Raw genomic sequence first — 27,750 nt, 5'->3', positions numbered from 1 at the left:
GCTCACTCAGTCATAATTTAACTTACTCACTCTACTCATTCTCAGATGATCAAGCTCATTCTCACTCAATCTCATTCATTCTCCCTTAGCCTCACACACTCTCACTCAATCAGCAGACTCACTCTGACTCGTCTAGTACTAATCACACTCTGACTCACCAAGTCTCCATCAGTCTCACTTGTTTACACTTAGTCCAACTCATTCTGGCACACTCAGTCTCACTTATTCTATGACTCACTCAGGCTGTGACTCACTCAGTCTCATTCATTATCAGTCAGCCTCACTTAATCCGTCTTATTTTTACTCATTCTCAGCCAACAAATCTTACACTGGTTTATTCAATCTCACTGTCTCACCTAGTTTCAATCATTCTTATTCATTCCTACTTAGTCCCTCCCATTCAGAATCACTCTGACAAAATCACTCTCACTGTTTCTAATTCTGTCTCACTCATTTTGACTCAGGCTGTGACTCGCTCAGTCTTACATGCAGTAACACTCACTGACCTTCTCCCTTACAGTTACACTCACTGTCATTCTCCCTCTCTATTACACTTACTGACATTCTCCCTCACAATTACACTCACTGTCATTCCCCCTGACAGTAAAACTCACTGTCATTCCTCCTCACAGTAACACTCACGGTTATTCTCCATCACAGTTGCACTCACTGTCATTCTCCTGTACAGCAACACTCACTGTCATTTGCCCGTCAGTAACATTCACTCTTATTCTCCATCACCGACACTCACTGTCATTCTCCCTTACAGTAACGCTCACTGTCATTCTTCTCACAGTACCAATGACAGTCATTCTCCCACAGTTAAACAAAGTAATTCATCTTCACAGTAACACCCATTGTCATTTCCCTAACAGTAACACTCACGGTCATTGTCCCTCATTCACTATTATTCATTCACAATCATTCCCACTCTTCCTATCACTCATTGTCACTCCTGACTCCCTCCACTGGTTCTCCCACTATCTTTCTCTCACTCACACACACCCCGCATGCACATGCAGTCTCTTACAGACACACTCTTACTCACAACCACACACCTTTATCCATGCACACAACACAAAACATTCAGTAAAAGTACCAAGCTGCAGGTCCTGTTTGGACTTTTGCTCCTTTCACCTTCCAGCTGGAGCATGACAATGAAATCTCAAACCTGCAGTGTCTCAGATTTAAGATTTTACTTTCTGTTCTTTCACCCCACCCATTTCTATCTCTGTGACAAGTTGGGAAAGGGTGGTGTGACAGGCTGATTGGCATGTAGCCACAGGCACTTCACGGCTTAAGCCTGCAGCACCCTTGTCCATCTTTAGCTATGACACTTAGCACACTACAAATGGGGGAGGCACAAAGGCGTTGCAGGGCCCTAGGCTAGAGATGGAATTTCCCCATCATTGCAGCAAGGAAAACTATTGTTCATTCACTGATTGCTTGTTGGATGGATTATGGAAACTCTCTGTATCTAGGTCTGCCCAACTAGCTCATTCGGAAACTTCAAACTCTACATAACTCGGCAGCCAGGCTTATTTTACATTGTTCATTTTATTCCTCTGTATCTAGTAATCTAAAAGACTGCCATTAGTTCAGTTCAAAAAAAGTTTATTTGGAATATACAGTCCTTAAAAATATAAAAAATCACCATAAAATACAATGCCTAAAAATTGCAATTTACACAATAAAACAACATCATAACATTCAAGTTTAAAATTGTTCGTTCTTGACTTCAACTCTAATAAAAGAGAGAGGGACCCCAAAGCCAAAGGGATAGGGTTCCAGAATAGACGCAAGTCAGAAAGAAATTCCCTTTGGGTGAATTTACAATGGTACATGGATACTCACAAACATACAAAAACCTACCAACATCTCATATATCACACGGAAGCAATGTAAACAAGTGAGAATTATAACATATGTGAAAACACTATTACAAAAAATATAAGATATTAAAACAATTTATTGAGCATACATTACATCAAATTAAAAACTAAAAATTGGGAAACACATACAGGACAGTACAATAATTAATAAAAAGCACATTCCAATAAAAAGGAGTACACAGGGAAAAAGGATCAACTCAAACAAGAACCATTAGTTTTGAATTCCTCCTTAATTTATAATCCCAGATTAACTCCTAGGGCGTCGACGCGTTTCGGCGGTACATTCAATTAAATCCGCCTTCTTCAGGACAATGTATAAACAATGTTTCCCAAATTTTCTCACACAGAAGATATATACATACACACAGAGGTGTGTCGTTAGGGGTGTTCAACCTCCTTATCTATAAGTGGGAGCCTTCCTCCAGCGAATAGCCTTCTATAAATGTCCAATGTACTATTTAGATTCAATGACAGGACGCATATTAGATCATTTTAGTGTCCGCAAGTCGCAACCAGCTTGATGACTGGAAGATGCGCTTATAGGGCTGCCTCAGACGTACGCGGTAATTATATATTAGGTTCCGACATTCGTTTCTAATGCCTTTTCGAGGATCGGTAACCTTGCAGTTAGAGGTTAAGGGTTCCACTTCAAGAGTGCTCGCTACCCGATGCTTTTTCCTTAAAGTTGACCCTATCGTATCCCGGTTACGCACGTCCCGCGTACTGATCCTCTCGTCTTCCCGGCAAAAAGCCGGGAAGACGAGAGGATCAGTACGCGGGACGTGCGTAACCGGGATACGATAGGGTCAACTTTAAGGAACTTTAAGGAAAAAGCATCGGGTAGCGAGCACTCTTGAAGTGGAACCCTTAACCTCTAACTGCAAGGTTACCGATCCTCGAAAAGGCATTAGAAACGAATGTCGGAACCTAATATATAATTACCGCGTACGTCTGAGGCAGCCCTATAAGCGCATCTTCCAGTCATCAAGCTGGTTGCGACTTGCGGACACTAAAATGATCTAATATGCGTCCTGTCATTGAATCTAAATAGTACATTGGACATTTATAGAAGGCTATTCGCTGGAGGAAGGCTCCCACTTATAGATAAGGAGGTTGAACACCCCTAACGACACACCTCTGTGTGTATGTATATATCTTCTGTGTGAGAAAATTTGGGAAACATTGTTTATACATTGTCCTGAAGAAGGCGGATTTAATTGAATGTACCGCCGAAACGCGTCGACGCCCTAGGAGTTAATCTGGGATTATAAATTAAGGAGGAATTCAAAACTAATGGTTCTTGTTTGAGTTGATCCTTTTTCCCTGTGTACTCCTTTTTATTGGAATGTGCTTTTTATTAATTATTGTACTGTCCTGTATGTGTTTCCCAATTTTTAGTTTTTAATTTGATGTAATGTATGCTCAATAAATTGTTTTAATATCTTATATTTTTTGTAATAGTGTTTTCACATATGTTATAATTCTCACTTGTTTACATTGCTTCCGTGTGATATATGAGATGTTGGTAGGTTTTTGTATGTTTGTGAGTATCCATGTACCATTGTAAATTCACCCAAAGGGAATTTCTTTCTGACTTGCGTTCTTGACTTCAAACCATAAAACATATCCTAACACGTATCATAAGCTAAGGCTAGAATTCATTATTGGACCCATTTCAGATTTCTTTGGCTTGATGAATACTCTTCCCTAGGGCACAAACTATAAATGCAACATCATACGATTCCAATGTAGGAACATGAATCCTTTTTTTAATTATAAAAAAAAATGCAAACAGGCGCACTTTAGGAAGCTAGTCACATTTCAGAGATTCTTTTACTTTTTGAATAAACCTCCCCAGAGCACAAGCTACATCCAAACCCCTCATTTCTATTAAAAGTTCTACTCCCAGTGCCCTGTTTATGCTATACTTTTTTTTAAATTGGGCGTAAAATCTCTTTCTGTTTATCTAAAACCATTTGGAAATCCAATAAAATGTGTACGATATCACACATTGTCCCCAGAGAACAGTTACATTTCCCATTGCTATCGATCATTGCTCTTTTTACTCCATTGTTAGAGTACCAGGGATTGACACCAATTCTCAACCTTAAAACTTCTGTTCTCAGACGCCGGCAGGGTAATCTATCGATGTAGGGGAAATAGAATTCATTTTGCCATGAATCAGCCATAAAACATACCAATTTTTTCCTTCCCCCTGGGGTACTCCTGATCATGGGCTCGAGAGATTTCTTTGCCCAGGGACCTAAGTTCCCTCCTCTCAGCCTCAATTTGTAGGGACAAGAGGCTAATCTTAAGCCTCATCATTGTACAAGCTTTTATCAGAGTTTTTCTTATCTCTTTTGCCCATGTTAGATCACTCATCAGTATCTCATTTCTGCATCAATGCAATACTTTATTTTCCTCTCCCAGACCCTGGCGCTGCCAGAATCTTACTAGGGACATGCAGGCGGTTATATTCCAAGAGGTGATACCTGTTTCTAGCCTCGGTGCTTGCACCATTGAGGATTCGGGCAAAGATAATACGTTTTTCAGTGCTTTTCTCTTTTCTACATCCCATTAATTTTTCCTGCTCAAGTATAGGAGTTTGGCTCCGTATAGGAACTGCGGTGGAACCAGTGCTGTGTATGCTTTTAATACCTGTCTGTCTGACTTTTCCCCATATACTCCATTACATTTCTTTAAACCACTAACTGAAGCTGATGTCCTTACTTTTAACGCTTCGGGGTGGGTAGACCAGTTCATATTTTTCTGAAACCACATGTCCAGGTACCTATATTCATCTACTATTTCCAGCTTTGTGGAACCCAAGTACCAACTGAACCTTATTTTCCTTCTACCAAATCTCATGATCTTTGTTTTGTCTATGTTCACTACGAGTTTTTTGTGCCCACAATATTTGTTAAAACAGTTCAGCTTTCTTTGTATCCCAATCCTTGTTTGGTCTACTATGACTAGATCATCCGCACATAGTAGATAGGAGATATGTTTCCCATCAACTTTGGGCTGGCCTAAAACTGAGGGTAAATCAGCAATGAATAGGGAAAATAGTAGAGGGGCCAATACACACCCCTGTCTACAGCCCATTTTCAATCTGTTTTTTCTGAGACAGGCTCCCCTCTGTATCTAGAATTACTTGCACCCAGTTGGAAGTCTGAAGTTCTTGTATCAGACATAGTAAGTCTCTTGGGATTTTATAGCCGATCAGCATCTCCCATAGCCTCCCTCAGTCCACTAAATCAAACGCTGCTTGGAAGTCCACAAAGCAGCATTGCAGATTTCCAATCTGCTAAATGGACTTCCTCGCAATTGACCAGAGTGCAAAGCAGTGGTCAACCGTTAAATGTCCCTCCTTAAACCCCCCTGCTCCAGGGGCACAATCTGGTTCACTTCTGCCCACTCCTTAAGCCTCTCCAAGATTATTTTGGCGAATACTTTTCACCTATGTCTAAAAGGTTAATTCATCTGTAGTTCTTAGGGGCATTTATGTCTCCTTTTTTGTTGATAGGTCTTATAATTGCACCTCACCAGTTTTCTGGTATGATATCTGTATTAAGTATCCCCAGAAACATTTTTTAAAAGAAGTCTGCCCACCACTCAGGCCTATTTTTAATGATCACTGCCAGGAGGTTATCTGCGCCATCTGCTCGAGTCAGTGTTAGATTAGATATGTTTTTTTTACCTTGCTGTTAGTAAACTGATCCTTAATTTCCTTTCTCACTCCTGGCCATAATTTTGAGATTGATCCCTCATTTTCTTTCCAAATACCATACATTTTACCCATGTAGGTAACCCAGTGATATTCTGGCACCACCCAGTTCAAGCAAGCTAAAGATTTCCCTGAGCTTTCTGGTACCAATTTCCAGAAGCCATTCAAATCTTTATATTCTATCGCAGATAGCAATTTAACCCAGCAGCTCTCTTTGTAGGATTTTTTTTATTCCTTACCATAATTTTATAAAATCTCCTTTATTCTGGAGGCTGTAAAGCAATTCTACATTGTACTTTACCCTGAGTCTTCTTTCTTATTGTCTGATACTTGCTTTAGCTTTACAACATTCTTCGTCAAACTATTTCCTCTCTATACTTTGTGGTTGGTTTTTGTTATTGTTATTGTTAAAAGGGATTTGATACCGCGCACATACACCAATTGGTTTCTTGGCGCTCAAGACAGGTGGGTAGGGGAGCAAAGAGGTGAAACAGCTAGCCATGAGCAAGACGGAACAGGTGAGTTTTCAGGAGATTACGAAAAGAAAGATAGTCAGTAGACAGACGAATGGAAAAAGGGAAGGAATTCCAAGTAGATGGTGCAAGGAATGAGAAACAAGCACCCCCGTGTTTCTTGCGATTAAACCTGGGAGTGATCAAAAGATTGTGGGCAGAAGATCTGAGGTGTCGGGGGGGGACGTAAACGTGCAGACACAGGGAAATGAAAACAGGAGCACGGACGAACAGAGATTTAAAGATGGTGCAACCCATTTTAAAAACACACCGTTGCGCAACTGGAAGCCAGTGTAAAATCTTCAGCAGTGGAGTGACATGCTGATGTTTAGGCTGCTGGAAGATTAGTCTGGCTGCCTGGTTCTGCACCAGCTGGAGTCGGGAAAGATGACAGGCAGGGACCCCCACGTATAGACAGTTGGCATAGTCTAGCCGTGAGGTAATTAAGGCCAGAATGACAAGGGTAAGGGCCTCTTGGGATAGAAACCTGCGAATCTTCCCGATTCGGCGAAGATGATAGAAGCAGGCCGAAGTAACGGTGTTGATGTGCGGCCGCATCGAGAGATCGCTGGAGATGGTAACACCTAGGCTCTTCACAGTATTAACTGGGCAAGGAGGGGGGCCAAGGGCAGTGGGCCAAAAGTTGGAGGACCAGGGAGTTTGAAGGCCGCCAGTCAAAACCAGCTCTGTTTTGCTAGGATTGAGTTTTAGCTGGCTGAAATTCATCCACTCATAGATAAACAACATAGTATTTTGAAAGTTAGAACAAGAAGGGGGAGAGGGATCAATAGGGAAAATAAGCTGCAGATCGTCTGCATATTTGAAGGCAGTAACAGAAAATTGGCGAAGAGAGGCAAGGAGAGGCTGCATGTAAAGATTGAACAAAAGCGGGGACAAAGCGGAACCCTGGGGGACACCACAGGAAAGTGAGATAGAGGGAGCAGAAAAAGAGGATAGCCGAACAGATTGAGAGCGAGATTGGAGGAAGGATGCCACCCACGACAGGGCCAGACCAGAGATGCCAGCGTTTCTGACACGGTCGACCAAGATTCCATGGTCGACCGTGTCAAATGCGGCCGAAAGATCCAATAGTACAAGGGCCTGGGCTAAGTTCTTATCAGCTCCCTGTCTCAACGTATCCATAACTGCCACCACCACCGCCTCAGTGGAGTGAGCAGGTCTAAGACCTGCCTGTCGATCATCAAGGAAATACGTTTCCTCGATAAAAGCACTAAGGCAGCGGGTGACGTAAGTCTCCAAGACCTTCCCCAGATAGGGGAGAAGAGAAATGGGTCGGTAATTGCCCAGCGTGGCAGGATCAGACCCGGGTTTTTTTAAAATGGGGACCACCACAGCGCTTTTAAAAGCGTTGGGGACAGAACCTGAGGAGAGTGAACGATTTAAAAGATCGAGAGGAGGGCCAGGGCAGGCCATAAAGGCATCTCTTAGAATAGATGGAGGGCAGCAATCATTAGGAGAGCCGGAGCCCACAGCCTGAAGTAATGAAAGAAAAGTATCCAGAGAAATGGGAGGAAATTCAAACAGGGAGTGAGGGTTCGGGGGAGGAAGAACAGAGTCATGGGAGAGAGTGGTGGGGGGAATGTTGTTTTTAATCATGGAGATTTTATCAGAAAAAAAAGAGTTGAGGGAATCGCACAGGACTTGTGAAGGTAAAGGCTGGGGTGTGACTCGATCAGGGAGGGAGAGTTCGGCAACAATAGAGAAAATTTCTTTTGTCTTGGATGCCGAAGCCAAAACTTTCTGGGAGAAATAGGAGAGTTTAGTCGAAATAATCGACTTTTTATAGGTTTTTAATAAATCAATATAAATAGACTTGGATAAAGAATCATAATTACGCCGCCAACGGCGCTCAGCCTGTCTAAGGAGGAGTTTGTCAGCCTTCAGTTTGGAAGTGAACCAGCGCTGAGCGTCGTGGGGACCTTTGGACTTGACAATTTTGATTGGGGCGACAACATCACAGGCTGAGGACAGCCACTGATCAAGTGAGGCTGCCTTTAAGTTCAGGTCAAGATGGTCAGGAAGAAGTGTGGAAGCAAGGATCAAATGAAGACAAGGGATGTCAGCATGCTTCCAGTTACGGGCCCTGAAATTGTGAGGGACAGGGGGGCAGGCAGAGGTAAATAAGTGTAGAGAAAAAGAAATGAAGAAATGATCGGACCAGGAGCAAGGATAAACCAGAGGAAGGGAAATATCAGAATTGATGGACCAGACCTGGTCCAGGGTATGACCTTTATTGTGTGTAGCAACAGAAATATGTTGGGAAAAATTCAAACCAAGTAATAACCCAGAGAATTCACGAGAGAGGGAGAATTCTTGGGGGTCTGATGGCCAATAGTTAAAATCGCCTATGATCAGAACCCTAGCGGAATTGATGGCTATTTGCGAAACTAAATTACTAAATGAGGATGGGAAAAGAGGCATGTTGACAGGAGGGCGATAAACTAACATACAAATGAAGGAGGAATTGGGAGAGGTAAATTTCAGCGTGAGAATGTCCGAGTTAGCTATAGAAGGGGTTGTGAGGGTGGTGAATTGTAAATGAGAGCGAATGATGGCGGCGACTCCACCGCCGGACCTACCAGAATTCCTGTTGGAATGGAGGATATAGTAACCCAAAGGTATGGCGGCCAAGATGTCAGGATAAGAGTCAGCATTTAGCCAGGTTTCCGTGAGAAGCAAGATGTCAATAGTGCCGCCTTCTAGAAGTTGGTATATATCTAGTTGATGTTTCGGAAGGGAGCGGGTATTGAGGTAAACTAGTGAGAGGGGCTCCCTACCACGAGAACTAGGCTTAGTCAGCAGAGGGGCCACAGGGGTAGGGGGAGAAATACAAGGGGGAGGGACCGAAGGAATAATGGACGGGGGGGGGGGGGAATATATTGTTTTCCAGGACAGTGGAAATAACATGAGGGGCAAGGGGAACACGGTGCAATAGGGCGCGGAGAGCTTGTGAAGAATAGATGAGACGTTGCCCAGCATGCGTGGCCCCGGGCCTCGGTCGGCCGCAGACGGGCACAGACGGGCTTGACTTGTGCGCGACTTCGGCGCGAAGTCGGCGCTCCCGCTGCGCTCGTCCGCTGCGCTTCCTCCAGATGGCCATTTATACTGGTCAACGTGAGCCACTAGACCGCTCACCTGCGCGGTCTGGAGGCAGAGCGGGTAAGTAGAAAAGTAAGCGTCACAGCATAAGTTATGTTAGCGCTGGAAGCCTCAACACACAATAACAGTGCAAGAATGATAAAACGTGCGCTGAAGCTCGTAATCAGCTCCAGTGCACACAAACATTAAAAACATGAAGAGCTACAGCTCAGAGTCAGCTGAGGAAAGTTAGAACACTCGTCGGCAGCGCTGGTGCACGCCAGTGGTCCCACACCCTGGTTTTCTACATTTAATTTTTACCCTTATGCATTCCACCAGTTTCCTAATAGTATTTTCGAACACGACAATGTCATAAGAATTCGGAACTTCATCCAACAAAAGTGTCTGCTGCAAGGCAGCTAGCTTTTCTATAAAATCCTCTGATATCCGAGTTGTAAGGCGTCTTGGGTAATCAATGTGGACCTGTAGCACAGTGTCTCTTTGGTTTTTTTTTATACCGTATACTTATGTCTTCAGGGGGTAATGATCACTTCCTTCCACCTTTACCACCACAAAGCACTTAATTAGATCAAAGTTCCAGGCATGTACAAACACATAATCTATTGGGCAGAGTTACTGGCCTGACTTGAAGGTGCGCTTTGCTGGTCTATCCGTGTCCAATCTGCCGTTCGCACAGACCAAACCCAAGGCGCCAAGCATCTGACCAAGAGACACATCATATACTAACATAACCCCTCTTGGAAATAAGGCTTCCCCAATATTATATGAAGTTAACAGTTCCTTGCACCATTGGCCAGTCCTACATGGGTTTAGCTTGTGGTTAAAATCGCCCATCACAAACAGTACATCTTTTTAATTATTATCCGATAGAATTAACAAATCCTGATTTAATTTTCCCATTTCGACCTTATAATCGTTCTCTTCCCCCCTCTGGATGTATACATTTACAATATGTATGCCTTCAAATCGATGATCTGGATTCGATAACAGTACTCTACATCCTAGTGCCCATTTATATTTTACATCTAAAAGTACCACCTTCCTGGCAATAATAGATGAAACTAGCATCAGTTGCCCTCCTGAGGGTCTACCAAAACAATTCTTTTATGCAACTTTTGTCTGATGGGCGAACCCCTCAATTACTAGGGTTTCGTCGCACAGCCAGGTCTCCTTGCAAACAGATAATCTCATTGCTGGCAATGGCCTTTTTGAAGCTATCCTGATTCGCTATTCTATTATAACTATTTATATTCCATGATAGAATGGTTAGGCTGTGTGACAACCCAGGCTCCCAATCTATCTCACTTAGGCACCCATCTCCCTCATATGTTGGGATGCTAGGGCTCTATATCTGTTTCCTGCTAGGAATCCTTCATCGTCTCTCTCACTTTCCCTACCTCTTACGGTGATTTCAAGATCATCCTTTTTATCGCAGCAAGCATCGATCAATCTAACCTGCCTTTGGCCCATTCCTGCATGGTTTATAAGGAATGATCTCTCATCCCTATTATAAACTTGCAATTCTATCCCTTTTACTAGTCTGATCCCTTCCTTATGAAGCTCATGTTCTGCTTTTATTATTGCACTCTTTACTAGACCAGAGTAAAGTAAAACCTTGTTTACGTCTGTCCCCTTACTATATAAGGTAAAGCCAACTTCTCTAAGATCCTCTGTGCCGATATTCCATAAGCTTTCACAATTAGATAGGGAGGAAAGCAGTTGTGATTGAATTTAAGGGAACTCATTTCCTCACTCCCCCACCCTTTACCCTGGCCGATCTGCTCCAAGAATACCCACAAGTCCTGTCTACTTTTTATCTCGACCTCATGGGGGCACCCCTTTGATCGTACTCGCTTATACCTTAATGAAGTATCTCCTTGCCTTTCTCCATATGGCCTCTAATAATTATTGTGCCTCCTTGTGTTGACTTCACCAACTTCCTTTCCTTTTTCCTCTCTTTTTTTCTACTCGTTCTTTATTTAAACAATTTTGCCTCGTCCTAAGTTTTCCTGTCCCTTTTTACTTCCTTTCCTCGCCTTCTGTGTTACTCACGGATGTTCCTTCTCCTAAATGATTTACCTTTAATGGGGCTAACCTTACCTTCATTCTTACGAGGTCTTGTCTCCATAACCGTTCCTGTGATGGAGTTAGGCCCTTTCTAGATTTCCTCTTCCATCTCTTTGGGTATGGGATACGCTGCTTATAACTCCTCCTTTCCTCCTGTTTTTTATAATCATTGGGTGCCGTGAAATAAATACAGTATGCCCTTCGTTCTGTAGTGGGGCCTCCAGCGGTGCACCTTCATACCGAGACCCATCCTCCTCTTGGTGGACCTCGCCAACTGGTCTACATATCGAGGGCATAAGCTCCCTGATTTGTTTCAGCTCCCCTATCATGATTTTGAACGGATCCCTTTCGGTTTTAAAACCTCATTATTCATTACTGCTACCTCTAGCAACCCTTGCAAAGATTTTTGTAAAATTAACATTGCGTCCAGCATAGAGGCGCTATAGGTACCTGTTACCTTCAAATTAAACAAAGAAGGTCCCAACATATCGTTCACTTTGTCCTGGGAATTTCCCGTATCCCCCTTCTAATCCATATATCCTTTTATAAGATGGAAATGACTCTGTCCTTTGTCGTCTGTTTTCGACTCCTTGATTTCTCCCTCAATCTCTATCTCTTGGACACTCAGAGAGGTAGAGAATCTAGGAGATGAGGACAACCTTGGGTCCAGAAAGAGTCCGGAGAGGTTAAATTGACTTTGGTTTGGTGAGGCTCGCTCCTGGGGTGCCAGATTGGCTGGAGTTAACTGATTCTCGCTTGCGCTCTTTAATGCCCTTCCTTTTAAAATGTTACCCTACAAAATCTTTAATAGAGCTTGTAACCGAGGCTCTGAGGAAAAGTAGAAAATGACTCACTCTCCCCACCAGGGATCTATCCAGAAGTTTGCATAATAAAGCAGCAAAGGAATTGACAGCCAATCTGTAAAATTAAAAGACATCTTTATTATAATTAATTATGAGGCTTCGTCGTCCAACCGTAGTTTTACAACTGAAAGAGGGAGCCTGCCTGAGCTTTCTCAGGCAGGCCTTTTATACAAAAAGTTTGGCCCTAGGCTCACATTCTTGCTGTGAAACACATCATTGTAGGTCGCTCCCATGGTACCATAACAAAGCAGGCTATAATTATGAATTCCATTCTACTTGCCCAAACTGACCAACCCATCTTCCATCATGAACATATGTCAAACTTCACATATTTTCCTGTGCAGGCCGGAGTAAATCACAATAGAACTGGTTTCCTCCCCATCATATAAACAGTCACCTCCCCATTGTAAAAGCCCAGAAGCAGAGAAACAGAGCCAGGTGTGGAAGATAGAAATGTAGGATAAGGGATGCTTGTGGGTCATAAACAGGCATGGCTACTGTATTCGGCCTTCTAATCTTGCTCAGGCCAATGTACACAACAAGTTGCTCAGATCTTTAATATAGATTGACTAGAGGGCATGGACTGGTTTGGTGAGGCCAACATCACGTAGGCAGATTCAGCCTGTTCAGGTCAAATGGGAGTCAGGAAGAACTCAAGCTAAGGAGTACGTGTCCTTTAATACTTGCTCTACCAGAATCATTGGCTCATGTATATGCCTATGTAAAGGGCAACACCTAAGATGGCTGCTGTTCACAACATAGAACCTGTGGGCTCACAATGAATTTGTCAATAACTTCTGCATTCATCATTGTATCGTGATGAAAATACACACACATATAAAACTTGCCATTTTCGTTTCTCTGATATCAAAATCATAGCAGAATAATGATATTTTAAACACAGGTTCAGATTTCAAAGAACCTCAGACGCCCCTTTTGCCCTTACATAGGCAATAACCTATACTCATGCTAAATCTGAGTCCATGTCTATCTTCATCACTAGCTGGTGTTGATGTAGAAATTGTACAAAAGGAATTATCAGTAAACTCTGACCTAACCAGTTCATGTTCAGGTAAAATATGAAACTCATGTGAAGAAACAGTAGAAAAAGAAAGAGTATGTTGGGAAGTTGGTGCAGACGTCAATTGTGTAGAAGAAACAAACCAAAATATAGTAGCCAATAAAATACATAAAAGTATTAAAATAGATAGAGCTATACCGCACTTAGAGAACAATATTCTATAATGTCTGTTTTTCATCTCTTGCTTTTTATCGTCATTTCTCAATACAATCTCCATTTTCTAATGTCGCTCACGCAATCTTGGTAGAGTACTTCAGCTGTGATTATTAGCAGGTCATAGGGACACTGCAAGTCCTGCAGGCCTACTGCCACTACTCAGGTCACAAACTGAACCGTTTGTACTCCTACGTGACCCTGCAACTGGCAAATGGTAACCAATCAAAAATTTAACAAAAAAAAAACATAATACAATTTCAGAAAAAGCAAGAGAAAAATAAAAACAAAAGTCAAATGCAAAATACTTGCACAATCCTAAACAGAAAGCAAATCCTAGAATTATCTAATAACATTTTATATAGCTTCCTATGCATTTCAGTAATTCATTATATGTTTAAGTGAAACAATGGTGTTCCTGATCAATGCTCTCAGATGAAAAGGGATACTGTTCCACAGAGAGTGGACTTTATTCTGCTTCTACTAAACAGAATAGTACTTTAAAACAATGCCAGCAAAGCTGCAAAAATTAGTTTCCAAACTCCAATTCTAGACAAGCTCACAGAAAATACCCAGAGTCCGTCAAAGCCTCTACTGGCAGGCTTCTATTGTCCATCAAATCCGCTTCCAGTGTCTTCTTCGCGTTGGGCCTCTTCAAGTCAGGCTTTTCATGAGAAAACAATACTGTTTAGTTGGAGTGCTCTCCGGGCAAAACACTCACAGCTCACTCGAAAGTCTCAATGTCTCAAAACAATGCACCAGTGTCTGTTCTTTGTGGCAGACGCTACAAATGATGTGCTGTTCATTGATCAAGGGCACAAAGCATCTCGTGCAGATCCAAGCACTACTTAGCAAGATCAGCAGCATCTTCAGACTCCAACACTCATCATTTAGTGTCAGAGGACGCTCAAGCTGCTCTCTCATGGGCACCAAAATGTAGTGCCTTTTTCCAAACGTGGATGCTTGGGTGTACTGCCGTTCCACTGGTGCAAAGCAAAAGAGGTGTGAATGTGGCCAAAACTCGGGCCCAGGGCTCAAGGGAATGTACACTGACAGAGGTTTCCAGCACATAACAGGTACAGAGCCCAAACAACAAATAAAAGAACCAGCTCCTCCTTTCTTCTGCAACGCCTTTCGCAAATCAAATGCCTTGCTTTGGAGGTACCACTGATGTCGCGCTGATGATCGCTGTTAAGCTTCGCGACTTTCTTGTTGCACGAATTGTAGAGCCAGGAAATCTATTCATCTCAGAGCGGTCACTGATGGGGAGTGAGCTTAGTGTTGATCAGAGGTCTACAGGGAATCACTCTTCCTTTAACTCTGGAAGGTCTAGCAGAGCCTAGTGATGCAGGGAATGTAACACAATTGTTAGTTTCCTCCAAATCAAGCACAAGAAGCAGTTCATGTGTTTTAACAAGGGGACTGGTAAGCATGTGGCCTGTAATTCTGCAAGGGAGTGACAATGTGCCATTGGCATAAAATACAAGAGCAAAGGCAAAAGGGCAAAACAGTATCTTTAGAATCTTCAGTTATGTTCTTTTCATTATTCTCTGTCATCTATAGCTACACAGGAATTCTATCCAAATGAATTTCCTCACACAGTGGCGTTGTCTAATGGGGTAAATACATGTGTTCCCTCAATGACTAAGCCTAGGTGTTCCTAAATTCCTTATCTAGAACATCTCGAATAGAAAAATAACATGATTCAGATTATCAAGGACATGAAGAAAAGTCCCTTAAAAATGTGCATTAAGTGCGCTATGCAACACAAAGGCTAATGATCAAATGTGAAGACAAAGAACAAACACTAGAAAGTCCTGGTATTTGCATGATTAGAACACATCTAATTAAAAAAATTGAAACAGCAGAAACAGAAGAGAACTGAAAAATTAAAAATAGACATTAAAAATATGTCGTACTAAAAAGAATGTAAACTTGAGATATCTCCTATTGAGATGGAAAACTTGTATTGGGTCAATTAACCAGGCTATCACTATCCTGACAGTCAGTCTGAAAAGACATTTGAAGTGGGCCTAAAGAAAATTCTTGAAAACTAGTCTGATCAATCAAAAGGGAATGTATGTGGCATAAGGGGGGTTCCTACCACATCACTGCAGTCTAAAAGTGTGAACATGACCAATACACCCATAATAATAAATGGCTGACTGGTGAAAGGAAGATGGAGAAGGGAAAATGGAAGTAGAACACAACAAAAATCTTCAATAACTAAACATGATGCAACATTGGTCAGGTAAGGAGCAAAAAGAAAAATCTATAGGAAGGACAAGAGTTTGCTTGGGTGGCCTAAGGCGTGTGACGCAGCACCAAGAGCACGGGGATACATGAAAGACCAATGTTACAGAAATTTAACTCTACCGCTGACAATCTATACCCTACACGGTGATTCCAACTAATGTTCAGTTGTCTCTTCAGGGAAAGAAAAAAAATGAATCCATAGGCTAATCAAAAAATGCGATCAAAAAATGCGATATCGAAATTAGGCCACCTTTAGTCACGGATCTATAATTCCATCCTTAGGCCCAATCAAGGATACATAAATGCAGAGCTGCCTGTCCTTAAGGGAAAAGGGCAGTAAGTGACTAACAACGGGTGGCACACTTTGATCCAGTATATCATTTTAGTTTTCTTAAATATCATTACAGCCAAATTTAGGCATGCACTGGAAAAACTGCTGCCTTACTCGCTCACAGTATGAGGTCCATATCTGTGAAATTTATCTTAATACAATATTCATCCAATTTATTGTGAAATAACACATATCGTCATATGTGTTCCTTCACAGCACAGGGGATTAAAAAAAATACACATATCAAGCCATCTCAAGCCATAAGATATACTTGCTGTATATCAAGCACAAGGAGAAAAAAAAAAAACCCGCCCAGACAAACAAACAGCATATATGAATAAGCGGTCATGCATAATACCATACTATACTATAAACCTGCAGCCCAATCTCAATTGTCAAGTCTAACCCTCCTTTTGACAGCAGGGCATCAGATAATTGATACTCTGCAGTCAAATATAATGTCGCTGTGTCAAATAACATGTTTCAGTGGGCCAAATGTACAAATGAAAACATAAACACACACATGTTTCTTTTACAAAAAATTGTCTCTTCAACCAGCCAACTCACGTGTCTTGTAAATTAATCCATGAATCATCTGTAGGAAGAAGCAGAAAAAGATACACGACACACACATTTTTCATAACACAACATCAATTATAACCCTTTTTTATCAGACTACAGAACATGACACAATGTGACATACAAAAAACCTCTCATTATTTACCTGTAACTTTTTGTCCATGTACCTTGCAAAAACGCCCATTCTCACTCAGGCCCAAGGCCTTTAAGTTGCAGAATTTGGGGAAGGGCTTCTACTTATCGCCTATCTAAAACTTAATGTAACACTTCGTTTTTCTTTTTGTCAAATAAACTTAACTAAGAAAAATTAGTTCCTAGCATGGAGACACACATGTTCCCTCATTTTACACAGTGCTTAATTTGTAAGACATGAAGTGCAGGTGCTACAATTTTGCATGAGGAATACCTTTCCTATTTGTTTATTATCTCAGATGTGCGCTTTTAACGCAGATGTAATGTGAATGCGGCAAATGAGAACAAGCCAGCCTGCAATGAATGAAGGTTACAGATTTAAATCATATACAATCAACTACATCTCATATAAAGCGCTTGTGTGCAGCATTTTGAAAGCAACTGGGAGCTATGCAAACCACGTGTGGGCTCTAGAATCCTTCAGGGTACTGACAAATGAGGCTGCAGTTTTTCAAATTAAATAGTGTTCCTTTTATTATTGTTAGCGGGATGCAATGCTGTGTCAGCCCCGCCGTATTTCTGATTTGAGATAAATGTGTTGATGACATAATTTACCGAACAACAAGCGTTTTGTGGGAACATGCTGGAGCTATTATTTATTCTTTGGCTAAAATGCAATCATCATTTGCTGTACATGTGCCCTGCATCCTCTGCTCATTTTAGTTCAAAAACAAAAACCCCATCCCAGCTAATGTCAGATTTGTAACGCTTTAAGAAGACACTTTTAAATTATGAACATGAGCAGGAATTAAATTTATCTGAGCAAGTCAGGCTATTCAAGTGACCTCAGGTCAGGACCGTGGCAGGGGCAGGGATTCAAATACAAAGAGGCAGCTGAAGTTAGCATCAGATGCATGTTTAACCATGTCATGCTGCATTCCACAGGCGAGGCCCTAATTAAAAGGTCACAAATGTCAACAAGACAGCCTTGCAAGATAACATCTCGGCCGCTACTGCTGGAACACGTTATACAGGTTCTGCCAGTCCCCTGCTCGTGGTAACTGAAGCTGACAAGGCCAGTAGGTTTAACCACTTCCACATAACCTGCAATATTTCACTATATTTAAAACAATTTCATGACACATTGACTCGCTGAATCATAAGAAGGCACAACCTGCAAACATATATTATGACCTAAATGTATGCATTTTACTGAAGTGACGCTTTAAAAAGGGGCCCTGTAACCATTCAAAACAGTCTATTTATCTGAAAATCGACTTTTGCATTCTGGATACTAAGAGATAAATATCCTATAATTTTATTGCATAATGGGTATTACTAGAATGCCTACTACCTAATTTATGAGTCATACATGTGAAAATACTAAGTTATACCTTATAGAAATGAGCTTGTTTGCGCCTAGGGTAAGGGAAATTGCGCACAGAAGTGTTTGGTCATTTTCGTGGTACAACATAACTTAAATCAAACATTTTAATGCTAGGGGGTCATAGTATGAGTGTTAAGCTTCACAAATATTAAAAAACGATTTTTGTAGCACTTGTTTTTAATTAATATTTTTCATAATTAACAATTATTTTCTCCTAATGAAACCTAATTATTGCTATTTGTGACTGTTCTACATATAAAATGCTCACTACATCCCTTGCCTATTATTTAGATACATATTAACACACAAGCCTAGGCGCAGCTGCCTAACTGGGACTGCGTGAGATTACTGCGCCACATATTTTTAAAAAGGACTGTTTGCAAAATTCCACCACCCGTGTTTAACTAGAGAGGTGCTGGCTGAATGAACATTCTTATTAGATATACTGCAGCTGAAAAGACTTGGCTGTGAACATCTAACACCGTGCGTCTAAAGAACAGGCAATTTCGTTTTTTTTTTTTTTTCTTTGGAGCCTTATTTACATCTATTGAACGTGACCCATACACATACATACATTGAGCTCATTCCAGACACAAAACAGAAGGGGGGTCAAACACTCAGGACACACAAAACAGCGTGCTCTAACCATTTCTTGTAAATAGTGCCGTCGCAATTTACAACAAAACCCACAAACAACATAGACATTTAAACACACATTTTAACCCATAGGTCAACACTTAGGACAGAAACAAGGAACAGCCTACAGACTGTGCTCAAAAATAACCTGCCAATACTAGTTGTAAACCATATTTACAACAAAAACGTTTTTGTTCCTATTTTTCTTGTTTTTTTTTTAATTCTACAACAGACTTCCAGAAGGCTGCAAAAAGGGACAGCCTCACAGACCTTTAGAGAGAGCTCATAAATTGGAGTTCCAACCGGAGGTATCAGACGCGAATCCTCCAACCGGGAATCCTTTGTTGCAACCTAGTCAATACTAATACAAAACAAAATACCGCGACCAGGCATCTGCGCTCACTAGTCGGGTTTCAAACTTCATGGGGCTATCTCCAACGATATACACGCAAATGTACGTGACCCACGGTTTTTGAATACTGCAGTGTTCAAATAAAACTAAGGAACCAATACTGAGGAAGATTATCCAACTAAAGCAACCGGCGATAATCTGAACCACAGCAACCAAAGGCCTACCAAATGAACCAAATGTACCGGTACCCAAACCAAAGATTATCTTAACAAAAGCAACCAGTGATAATCTACAAAAGCAACCAAGAGTATCAATAAATACTAAGGACCGCGTCACATTTCTGCGACCAATAAATAACTAAGGACTCAGAACCACAAAGGACTGGGAGCGACCCACTTATTCTTCAACTAAAGCAGATGGAGAAAATATCTCTTCATTAACTGCCTATACAAATTGCAATTTGCATATACACAAATATTTATCCAAATTGTAACTGTCAATTCCCCACTGCACTAACAGTCTGTTAAAAAATACTTACAGCAAAAAAAGAATGGGTTCCTTAGTCAGGAGTGACATCTTTAGGAGAGTTTTAAGTCAGAAAAATCAAAAAACATACTGGGCCACAGAGACAGATAATCCCCCAGAAAACCCTGTGCCCAGAGTACCTCTTTTTGGTAGAATTCTGTCTTGTCTTCCCCAGTAGTTTTTCCATCCTTTGACAAAACACTCCTGTAGATAACCACTCCATGATAAGGCCCACAGTTGGATGCGCCATTTGAGGAAAAGTAGAAAATGACTCACTCTCCCCACCAGGGATCTATCCAGAAGTTTGCATAATAAAGCAGCAAAGGAATTGACAGCCAATCTGTAAAATTAAAAGACATCTTTATTATAATTAATTATGAGGCTTCGTCGTCCAACCGTAGTTTTACAACTGAAAGAGGGAGCCTGCCTGAGCTTTCTCAGGCAGGCCTTTTATACAAAAAGTTTGGCCCTAGGCTCACATTCTTGCTGTGAAACACATCATTGTAGGTCGCTCCCATGGTACCATAACAAAGCAGGCTATAATTATGAATTCCATTCTACTTGCCCAAACTGACCAACCCATCTTCCATCATGAACATATGTCAAACTTCACATATTTTCCTGTGCAGGCCGGAGTAAATCACAATAGAACTGGTTTCCTCCCCATCATATAAACAGTCACCTCCCCATTGTAAAAGCCCAGAAGCAGAGAAACAGAGCCAGGTGTGGAAGATAGAAATGTAGGATAAGGGATGCTTGTGGGTCATAAACAGGCATGGCTACTGTATTCGGCCTTCTAATCTTGCTCAGGCCAATGTACACAACAAGTTGCTCAGATCTTTAATATAGATTGACTAGAGGGCATGGACTGGTTTGGTGAGGCCAACATCACGTAGGCAGATTCAGCCTGTTCAGGTCAAATGGGAGTCAGGAAGAACTCAAGCTAAGGAGTACGTGTCCTTTAATACTTGCTCTACCAGAATCATTGGCTCATGTATATGCCTATGTAAAGGGCAACACCTAAGATGGCTGCTGTTCACAACATAGAACCTGTGGGCTCACAATGAATTTGTCAATAACTTCTGCATTCATCATTGTATCGTGATGAAAATACACACACATATAAAACTTGCCATTTTCGTTTCTCTGATATCAAAATCATAGCAGAATAATGATATTTTAAACACAGGTTCAGATTTCAAAGAACCTCAGCTCCACCGTTTGCCCCCCGGTCTACTTTGCTGCGAGTTGTGGCCAGTGGTTGAACTTGTAATGCTTTTTTTACATCCGGAGGCGTCGCCGTGTGCGCCTTTTACATTTCCTTTCCCTTTGAAGGATATGACTATATCCTCTCCGCCCATTTGGCTATGGTCGGGTTTTTAAGAGTTTTTTGGGCCTTTCCGTGCTTTTGCTTTGCTAAGTGCCATCACCTTTTTAGTCCTTCAGCACTTTTCCTCCTTGTTTACAGATGAACCGCTAAAATACCATTCTACTTCCTTCCCTTTTGGCTTTCCCCGTAGGCTTCCAAATCAACTTCTGTTTGAGTCCCCTCTTCTTGCCTGGGGCCTTCTCCAACGCAGTTTGTCAATCTGCCACAGCCCCCCTTACCCCTTCACTTACCTCTGTTCCACGGCTGCACACTACTATCTCCCAGCTCAGCTCTGCTCTGCTGCTCTGCTCTGCTGCACCTCACAACTCGGTCAATTAGCAGCTGGGGTTTTCCTCCACCATGCACCATACACGGAGGGAGACCAAGTACAGCTCAGCACCCAGGCCCGGAGTGGCCTTTGCGGGCACCGGGCAATTCCCCGGTTGGCCGCAAGGGTGGGGGCCGTTTTTGGGCCCCTGGGGGCCGTTTTTGTGACAGGGCCGTTTTTGCAGCTAAGCTGCAAAAACGGCCCTGTAACAAATTCGGTGGAAAAGCGGCCCTGGTAAAGAGCTTGGTGGCATCCCCCCCCTCCCCCAGGGGGAGGAGGGGGGGCCGGCCGAGCACTTTGCCAGGGCCGGTTTTGGTTCCCAGTCCGGCCCTGTCAGCACCCTGCACTGGGAGCCGGCAAGGCCTAGGCTCACTCCATGTGCTATGGCCAAGTGAATTAAACCTACCTAATACGGCTTCTCCCAGCATTTCTGGTGCGCCTTCACTCGACTTCAATCAGCGTCTCGCTGCACCTTTTACCGGCGTTTCAGGTGTGCTTTTTTTCGTGGAGTCCTGATACACCTTCCTCTTCAGCAGTGGCGATGTCCGGTGTCACTTGATGTTGGGTCGTGATGCTGGCCGTAACGTAGCATAGCGTAGCGTAGCGTGGTGCGGCCAGAAACAGAGACTGCCATCAGGAAAGCGAGCTGTATTTAAAGCATGGTGCTTTACTTGCAGACCGATCTGCAAGGTGGGCCCATGTATCTGATAGGTTTAGTTAAGGTTTACTGACACATTAATACTCTATGTTCTTTGAAGACCCTTCTCAACCTGCATCAATAAGTCACACTCAGGTAGCAGAGCCTCTGTCTCTCGGCCAAGCTCTGGAACTCCCTCCCTCTAGCCCTAAACTCACAACTGACCAGGAAATGTAAGACACTCTTCGAATTCCTTTTCGTTACTGCTTCCTACTTCGGGAATTTACATTCTCTGCAAATGACATAACATCAAGTAATGTAATCATAATGTAATATAGTGTATCATAACATAACATCTGGATAACCTTCATGATCTTATTGTGGCTACAAATCTTTAAAAATACGAACTGTGATGGACTCATACATATATGTAATTGAACAATTCAGACAAAAATGTGTAAATCCCTACTAATGTTCAGTGCACTATTAGTCCCTCACTAGGTTTGTCTTTATAAATAACGATAAATTGTAAGTTCAAAATTGCATTATAATTACATGTATTATACTGTGTTCTGTTAATGTTATGTGTTAAGGTAAGAGGCAAACCATTGCGAGAGAATCAGATTTCATAATCGAATCATAACTAAACTTAAACTTAACAACATCCTGTATACAAAACGTCAGAAAAATCAACATGATGCAATTAGTGGAAGGGTGGTAACATGGCTACTCCTGCTGCAGATGGAATGCTGTCGTAGAATGGAACATTTACAGCTGCAGGCGGGATGTCAACACAACATGTATGGTTTGCTGATGTATGAGGAATGGTGAAGCACACATTTGTAGCGATCAGATATGCTGCAGGGACTGCAACAGTGCACCTGCAAAAACAGCCAGGGAGGCTGTCACTTCTTGGAACTGTCAGAGATGGATGTATGTCACTACAGCGCATGCTTTTACAACGCATGCCATTACGACGCAGGTTTTACAACGCAAGTGGTTACAACGACTTGCGTTGGGGGGCGCTGGATAGTGAATAGTTTAATTTACTATTCCAACTCCAGTCCCCGTGGATAGTAGGGAAGGTGTTGGATAGTAATTAAACTATTCCCTATCCTAGAGCGCCCTCCAGCGCAATTCGTTGTAATAACTTGCGTTGTAAAAGTTGCGATGTAATGGTAGTGCGTTGTAAAGTTGCGTTGTAAAGGATGTTTCCCGTCAGAGATGCAATAGGGTGCTTTCACATACTGAAACTATATGAGCTGCAGTAAGGATGCTAACACATACTGAAACTATATCAACAGCAGTAAGGACGCTAACACATGCTGAAACTGAATGAGCTGCAGTAAGGATGCTGACATATTCTGAAGCTACATGAACTGCAGTAAAGATGCTTACACATACTGCAACTATATGAGCTGCAGTATGGATTCTAACATACATTAAACTATTTAAGTTGCAGTAGGGATATCAACAAACAGGAATTATCAAAGCTGCCGATGTAATTCTAATACATACTGAATGATCAAAATTGCAAAATGGCAGCAAACTAATAGTTATCACTGTTATGAGGACAATGTTAACACATTATTGTCTTTTCTGTTTTTAGTGTGCTCTGTGGTGCTTGCTGAAGGACAAACAGGTAAGCAGCTTCAGTTTTAGTAGAGGCTCAAGTGTTTTACATTTTTAAAAATATAGGGGCTTATTTTGAGATATTTGTGGGCAGTCAGAGTACAGCCTGGTAGATTACTGCTGCCGTATGTAGAGATCTCTGCCTGCCTGGGGGAGATCTCTTTGCCTTCAGAGGAGCTACCGCATAGGCACAAGATTTTACACTGCACTCTTGGTCTTCCCGTCAACCACGTCAGGTTCATCTATGTTTCAGATCTTTGGTCATTCTTCAGAGGTTGCAAAAAATATGTGGATGTTTTGTAGCTTTAATAAATCATATGTAGTGTGGCCCATCTGCAAATCGTTATATAATATAAGTGTAATAGTGTACAAGAGGTTATAACTAAAGCATGACATGATCCAGGAAGATACAGCAAAACTTTCCTCAGAGTATACAATGAATACTAGATACATCATAGTAATCATATTTATAAAACAAATCATTTATATTAGATGATAATGGCTACAATGGTAAATAAAAAAAACACAAAAGCATACCATCTTCTCCCTACCAACTATCCAGCAATATATTCAAAATGTCCTTCTAAATAATGATAATCAGTAAGACAGTCACCTTCTACAAGCCTGGTCTCTGGAATTTCCCCACCTTAACACCAATTTTTCAGGAGCATTGTTTTTCTTGTTTTTTAACTTATCATTTAGCAAAAGAGCAGGGATTGAGGAATGGGCTGGACTTCCAAGTATTAATTAAGTAGAGATCAACTTCTCCTATACTTCTGCTAGAAATAGATGAATTTTCCATTAACTTCATAGTCTACACAATACTCTAGGTCTTCACCAAATGACAAATATTATAAACAGTGCCAGCAGAAGGGTCTCTGTTGCACTAGGTAAATTAAAACATTGGTGTCTTCTCCCATTTCAATGTGAACATAATTTTTGCTTGTAGGACATTCTAGCATCCCCTTATCGGGGTATATTATGAATTCATCTTCGATTGGCTTACCCAACAACCAGACTTTAGCTTCAGAGTAAAACAGACAGGAAAAGGGGAGAGTTCTACGGAAAGGCTAAAGAGGGAATGAAAATTGGAGCAAAGGCCAGTAAGACGTTGAGGTGCAACAAGAGAGAGTTTGGCAAAAATGAAAGGAAGAGAAGGGATTAAGGAAAGAGACTGTGAGAAATAACTAGAAAAAAAGTGGGACCCAAGGAGAAGAAAGATAAGGAATGAGGGGGGGAGGCTCAGAATTCAGTGTGTTTGAAGCTTGGTAGTGTACACCGGAACACCACCATTTTTATTTTAGTTTTTTAATACAAACAAATAGGCATTAGAATGAGCATGTAGTAAACAAGGGTGGAAACACTGGAGAGGCCAAGGTGAGAGTTTTCAAGTGAAATTAAGTAAACAGATTAAATCGATGAGACTCATGGGAGATGGGAAGGCAAAACAACAAGGAGGGCACTGAGAGAGACAAGAATGAGGATGTGAGTGAGTGTTAATTTGTGAAAGGAATTAGATCAGTGGAGAAGTGTGGCTCACTGGTTAGAAGCGGCAGACCCTAAAGCAGAGCTCGGCCCGGGACCAGGGTTCAATTCCCGACGCGGCAGGGTCTTGGGTCAATGTCCGCGGACTCGATAATTCTCGCTTAGGTGCCTACGCTAACCATGGGTCCCACTCTGCAACTCTGGGCAATAGCTTGCTTAATCTCCACAACGGCCCCAGCAATGCCGGGGATGCCTGGCTTCACCTTGGGGTGCCCTCTCACAGGGAAAGCCAGGACGGGTTCCCCAGCGGTATACAGCGCCAGGACGCCACGTAACGAGGTAACAGTGCGCTTTACAAGTATACATACATTACATTACACATTACATCAGAATGTAAAAGGCAAAGCGAGATTGTAAAATAGGACTTGGAAGTTGGCTGAATCTCAGGGAGCAGGACATATGAAAAGCTTAATCTGCTCTCTCTGTTCTTTCCAAACCCACAGAGTGTGGAGAAAACATGCATTTTGAAAAATGTGGAACGAAATGTCCGCAGAACTGCACCAACATCGGGACAGCAATCCCGTGCCAAAGGCGGTGTGAGGCCGGGTGTTTCTGCAATTCCGGGTTCGTCTTTGAGGATAACACTTCAAAACGTTGTGTTCCAGAGATTTTCTGCAACTCCTGCAAGGGCAATTCCCGTTATAGTTCCTGCGTCACTCAATGCCCGCCAACTTGTGACAAACCAAGTCCTGAATGCTCCCGTGACAAGTGTTGGACCGGATGTGTTTGCAGGGATGGTTACGTTTTGGCATCTGCTAGTTCTCGTGAATGTGTGCTGCTAAGCGAGTGCAGTAAATAAGAAATTAGCAAGCAGCACTGATTACCACCCCCATCTCACAACCTCTCCTTTCGGGTCTATATTGCACAGCAAGACCAGTATCTGATTGTAACTCCACAATTATTATCTGTAACCGAGAGTAACCCTACTCCCCTCCCTCATGCTGTATTACTGAAAGATAGCCTGAAGTGAATCGAATATTTTAGCATTTGGTCGAATCTGTGGATTCATTGAACTAATTATTAAAATGCAACTTTTACCAGTTGAATAATACCAATAAATAAAACATAATTATTAAAAAGTAAGTTCATATGTTTCTTTAATTATAACCATTTCCAATAGCCTAGTATGAACAATTAAAACTTGAAATCGAAAAGATAAAACACCTGCTGGAGCCAGATATCTGAGTTATAGAAATGCATGTGTAGTATGTAGTAAAAATGTGGTAGTAAAAATGTGGTATGTTTCTTTAATCATCATAATGTATTGTGGAATTGTTGGGCTGTTTAGAATGTCCCTTGTTGCCAGGGGACATAGAGTGTATTTATTTGATTCTTGAAGCTGTGTTGTTGGCGCTGTTTGTTTCCCTGCTGCTCTGCATCCATGTAGCCGTCTAATAAATTACTTCAAGATCATCGAATTTCCTGACTCATCTCTGCAAATTTATGGCGATGATCTTGACTACATGGACGTACCCATTGTGCACTTGTACGTCCAGGACCAACAACTCTGTTTCTTTCCACCCCCATCAAGAAGCCTGGTCCATCAATCAATTTCGGCTTGACAATTTTTCTATACTCAAGTTACCAAGGTACCTCAGTTACTTAAGAGGGTTACATTTTTTTGCACTGCTTCTGCTTCATCAAAACTGGCACCAACTTCACGCATCGCCCTCACGCACTTACCGGCATTGTCCTCCTCACAATGCTGCACCAGCTTCACACTCAATGACTCATTGTGTCACACGCGCACCTGGTTGCTTATTGCTGCATGCGCTACAGTCTTATCACCTTTTCAAGATGCTCGCTCTCTGTTCATCATCACGCATCAAGTGATACTAGAGACACGTATCACTTCACGTACGACGTCCACGGTCATCTAAACACTTTGGGGAAACCGTTATCTTCAGATATCTGTGGACATTTTAACGCTCTGGGTAAACCCTTTATCATGAACTCCACAACAGATCCACGACTTTGACAACAACGCGTCCTGATTTACACCTTGAGAAGTCGACTTCGTTATTCGAGTACCTACACAGCAAATGTTTATTGGAAAATATTTACTGATTTTCTGAGCTCATCAACCATTATTTTCGCAGTGATGGAAACACTTTGACATTATTTTCACAGTATACGAAGCACTTCTCAAGCATCATTATTCCTCTAGCTTCTGTGTATCATTCAGTGATACACATACCTCATGTGTGTCTTCTTATAAGTGTGTTGTTTGATGACATACATCAATTTTCTTTCTTCCTGTGCATTATTGGTGATATTCACACCTTTAGTTGGTTCATCACTCCCTTTAGTGTGTTTTTCAGTGAAACACTCACCAATAATTCTTGTTTAAAGAAGATTTACAGTTTTTTAAAATGTTTTGCTTCTTCATACTTTCTGCTTTTGTCATTCCATTTCTTTATTTTAGCCATTACTTCACATTATGTGCACCTTGTAATCAGTTAATCCTCCCCCTGCATTTTTCGACACTTCAGGAGAACCATCCATCAGATGGGAGGTATAGCATGATGCTTTTGAAACTTATTTAGGCACAATTGGTGGAGATTAGTGAAAGAAAGAAATGTTTACTATTACACTCTCTTGGTTTTGAGGGAAGGTCTGTTTTCAA

At 41.8% G+C, this 27,750-nt stretch overlaps 1 protein-coding gene across 1 annotated transcript in view; it reads left to right on the top strand.

Annotated features, from left to right (window-relative positions):
• LOC144770651 (mucin-5B-like) overlaps positions 1-26,542 on the top strand; it is a 104,960-nt gene extending 78,418 nt beyond the window's left edge. The window contains exons 3-4 of the mRNA XM_078655359.1: positions 23,557-23,589; positions 25,568-26,542. Coding sequence (XP_078511485.1) covers positions 23,557-23,589; positions 25,568-25,923 — 389 coding nt within the window. The 3' untranslated portion in view covers positions 25,924-26,542. The remainder of the gene's footprint in view (positions 1-23,556; positions 23,590-25,567) is intronic.
• Positions 26,543-27,750: the final 1,208 nt, after the last annotated feature.

The sequence above is a fragment of the Lissotriton helveticus genome, chromosome 7 (assembly GCF_964261635.1).
Source record: "Lissotriton helveticus chromosome 7, aLisHel1.1, whole genome shotgun sequence".
NCBI lineage: Eukaryota > Metazoa > Chordata > Amphibia > Caudata > Salamandridae > Lissotriton > Lissotriton helveticus.
This window is presented reverse-complemented; position numbering and strand designations above follow the sequence as displayed.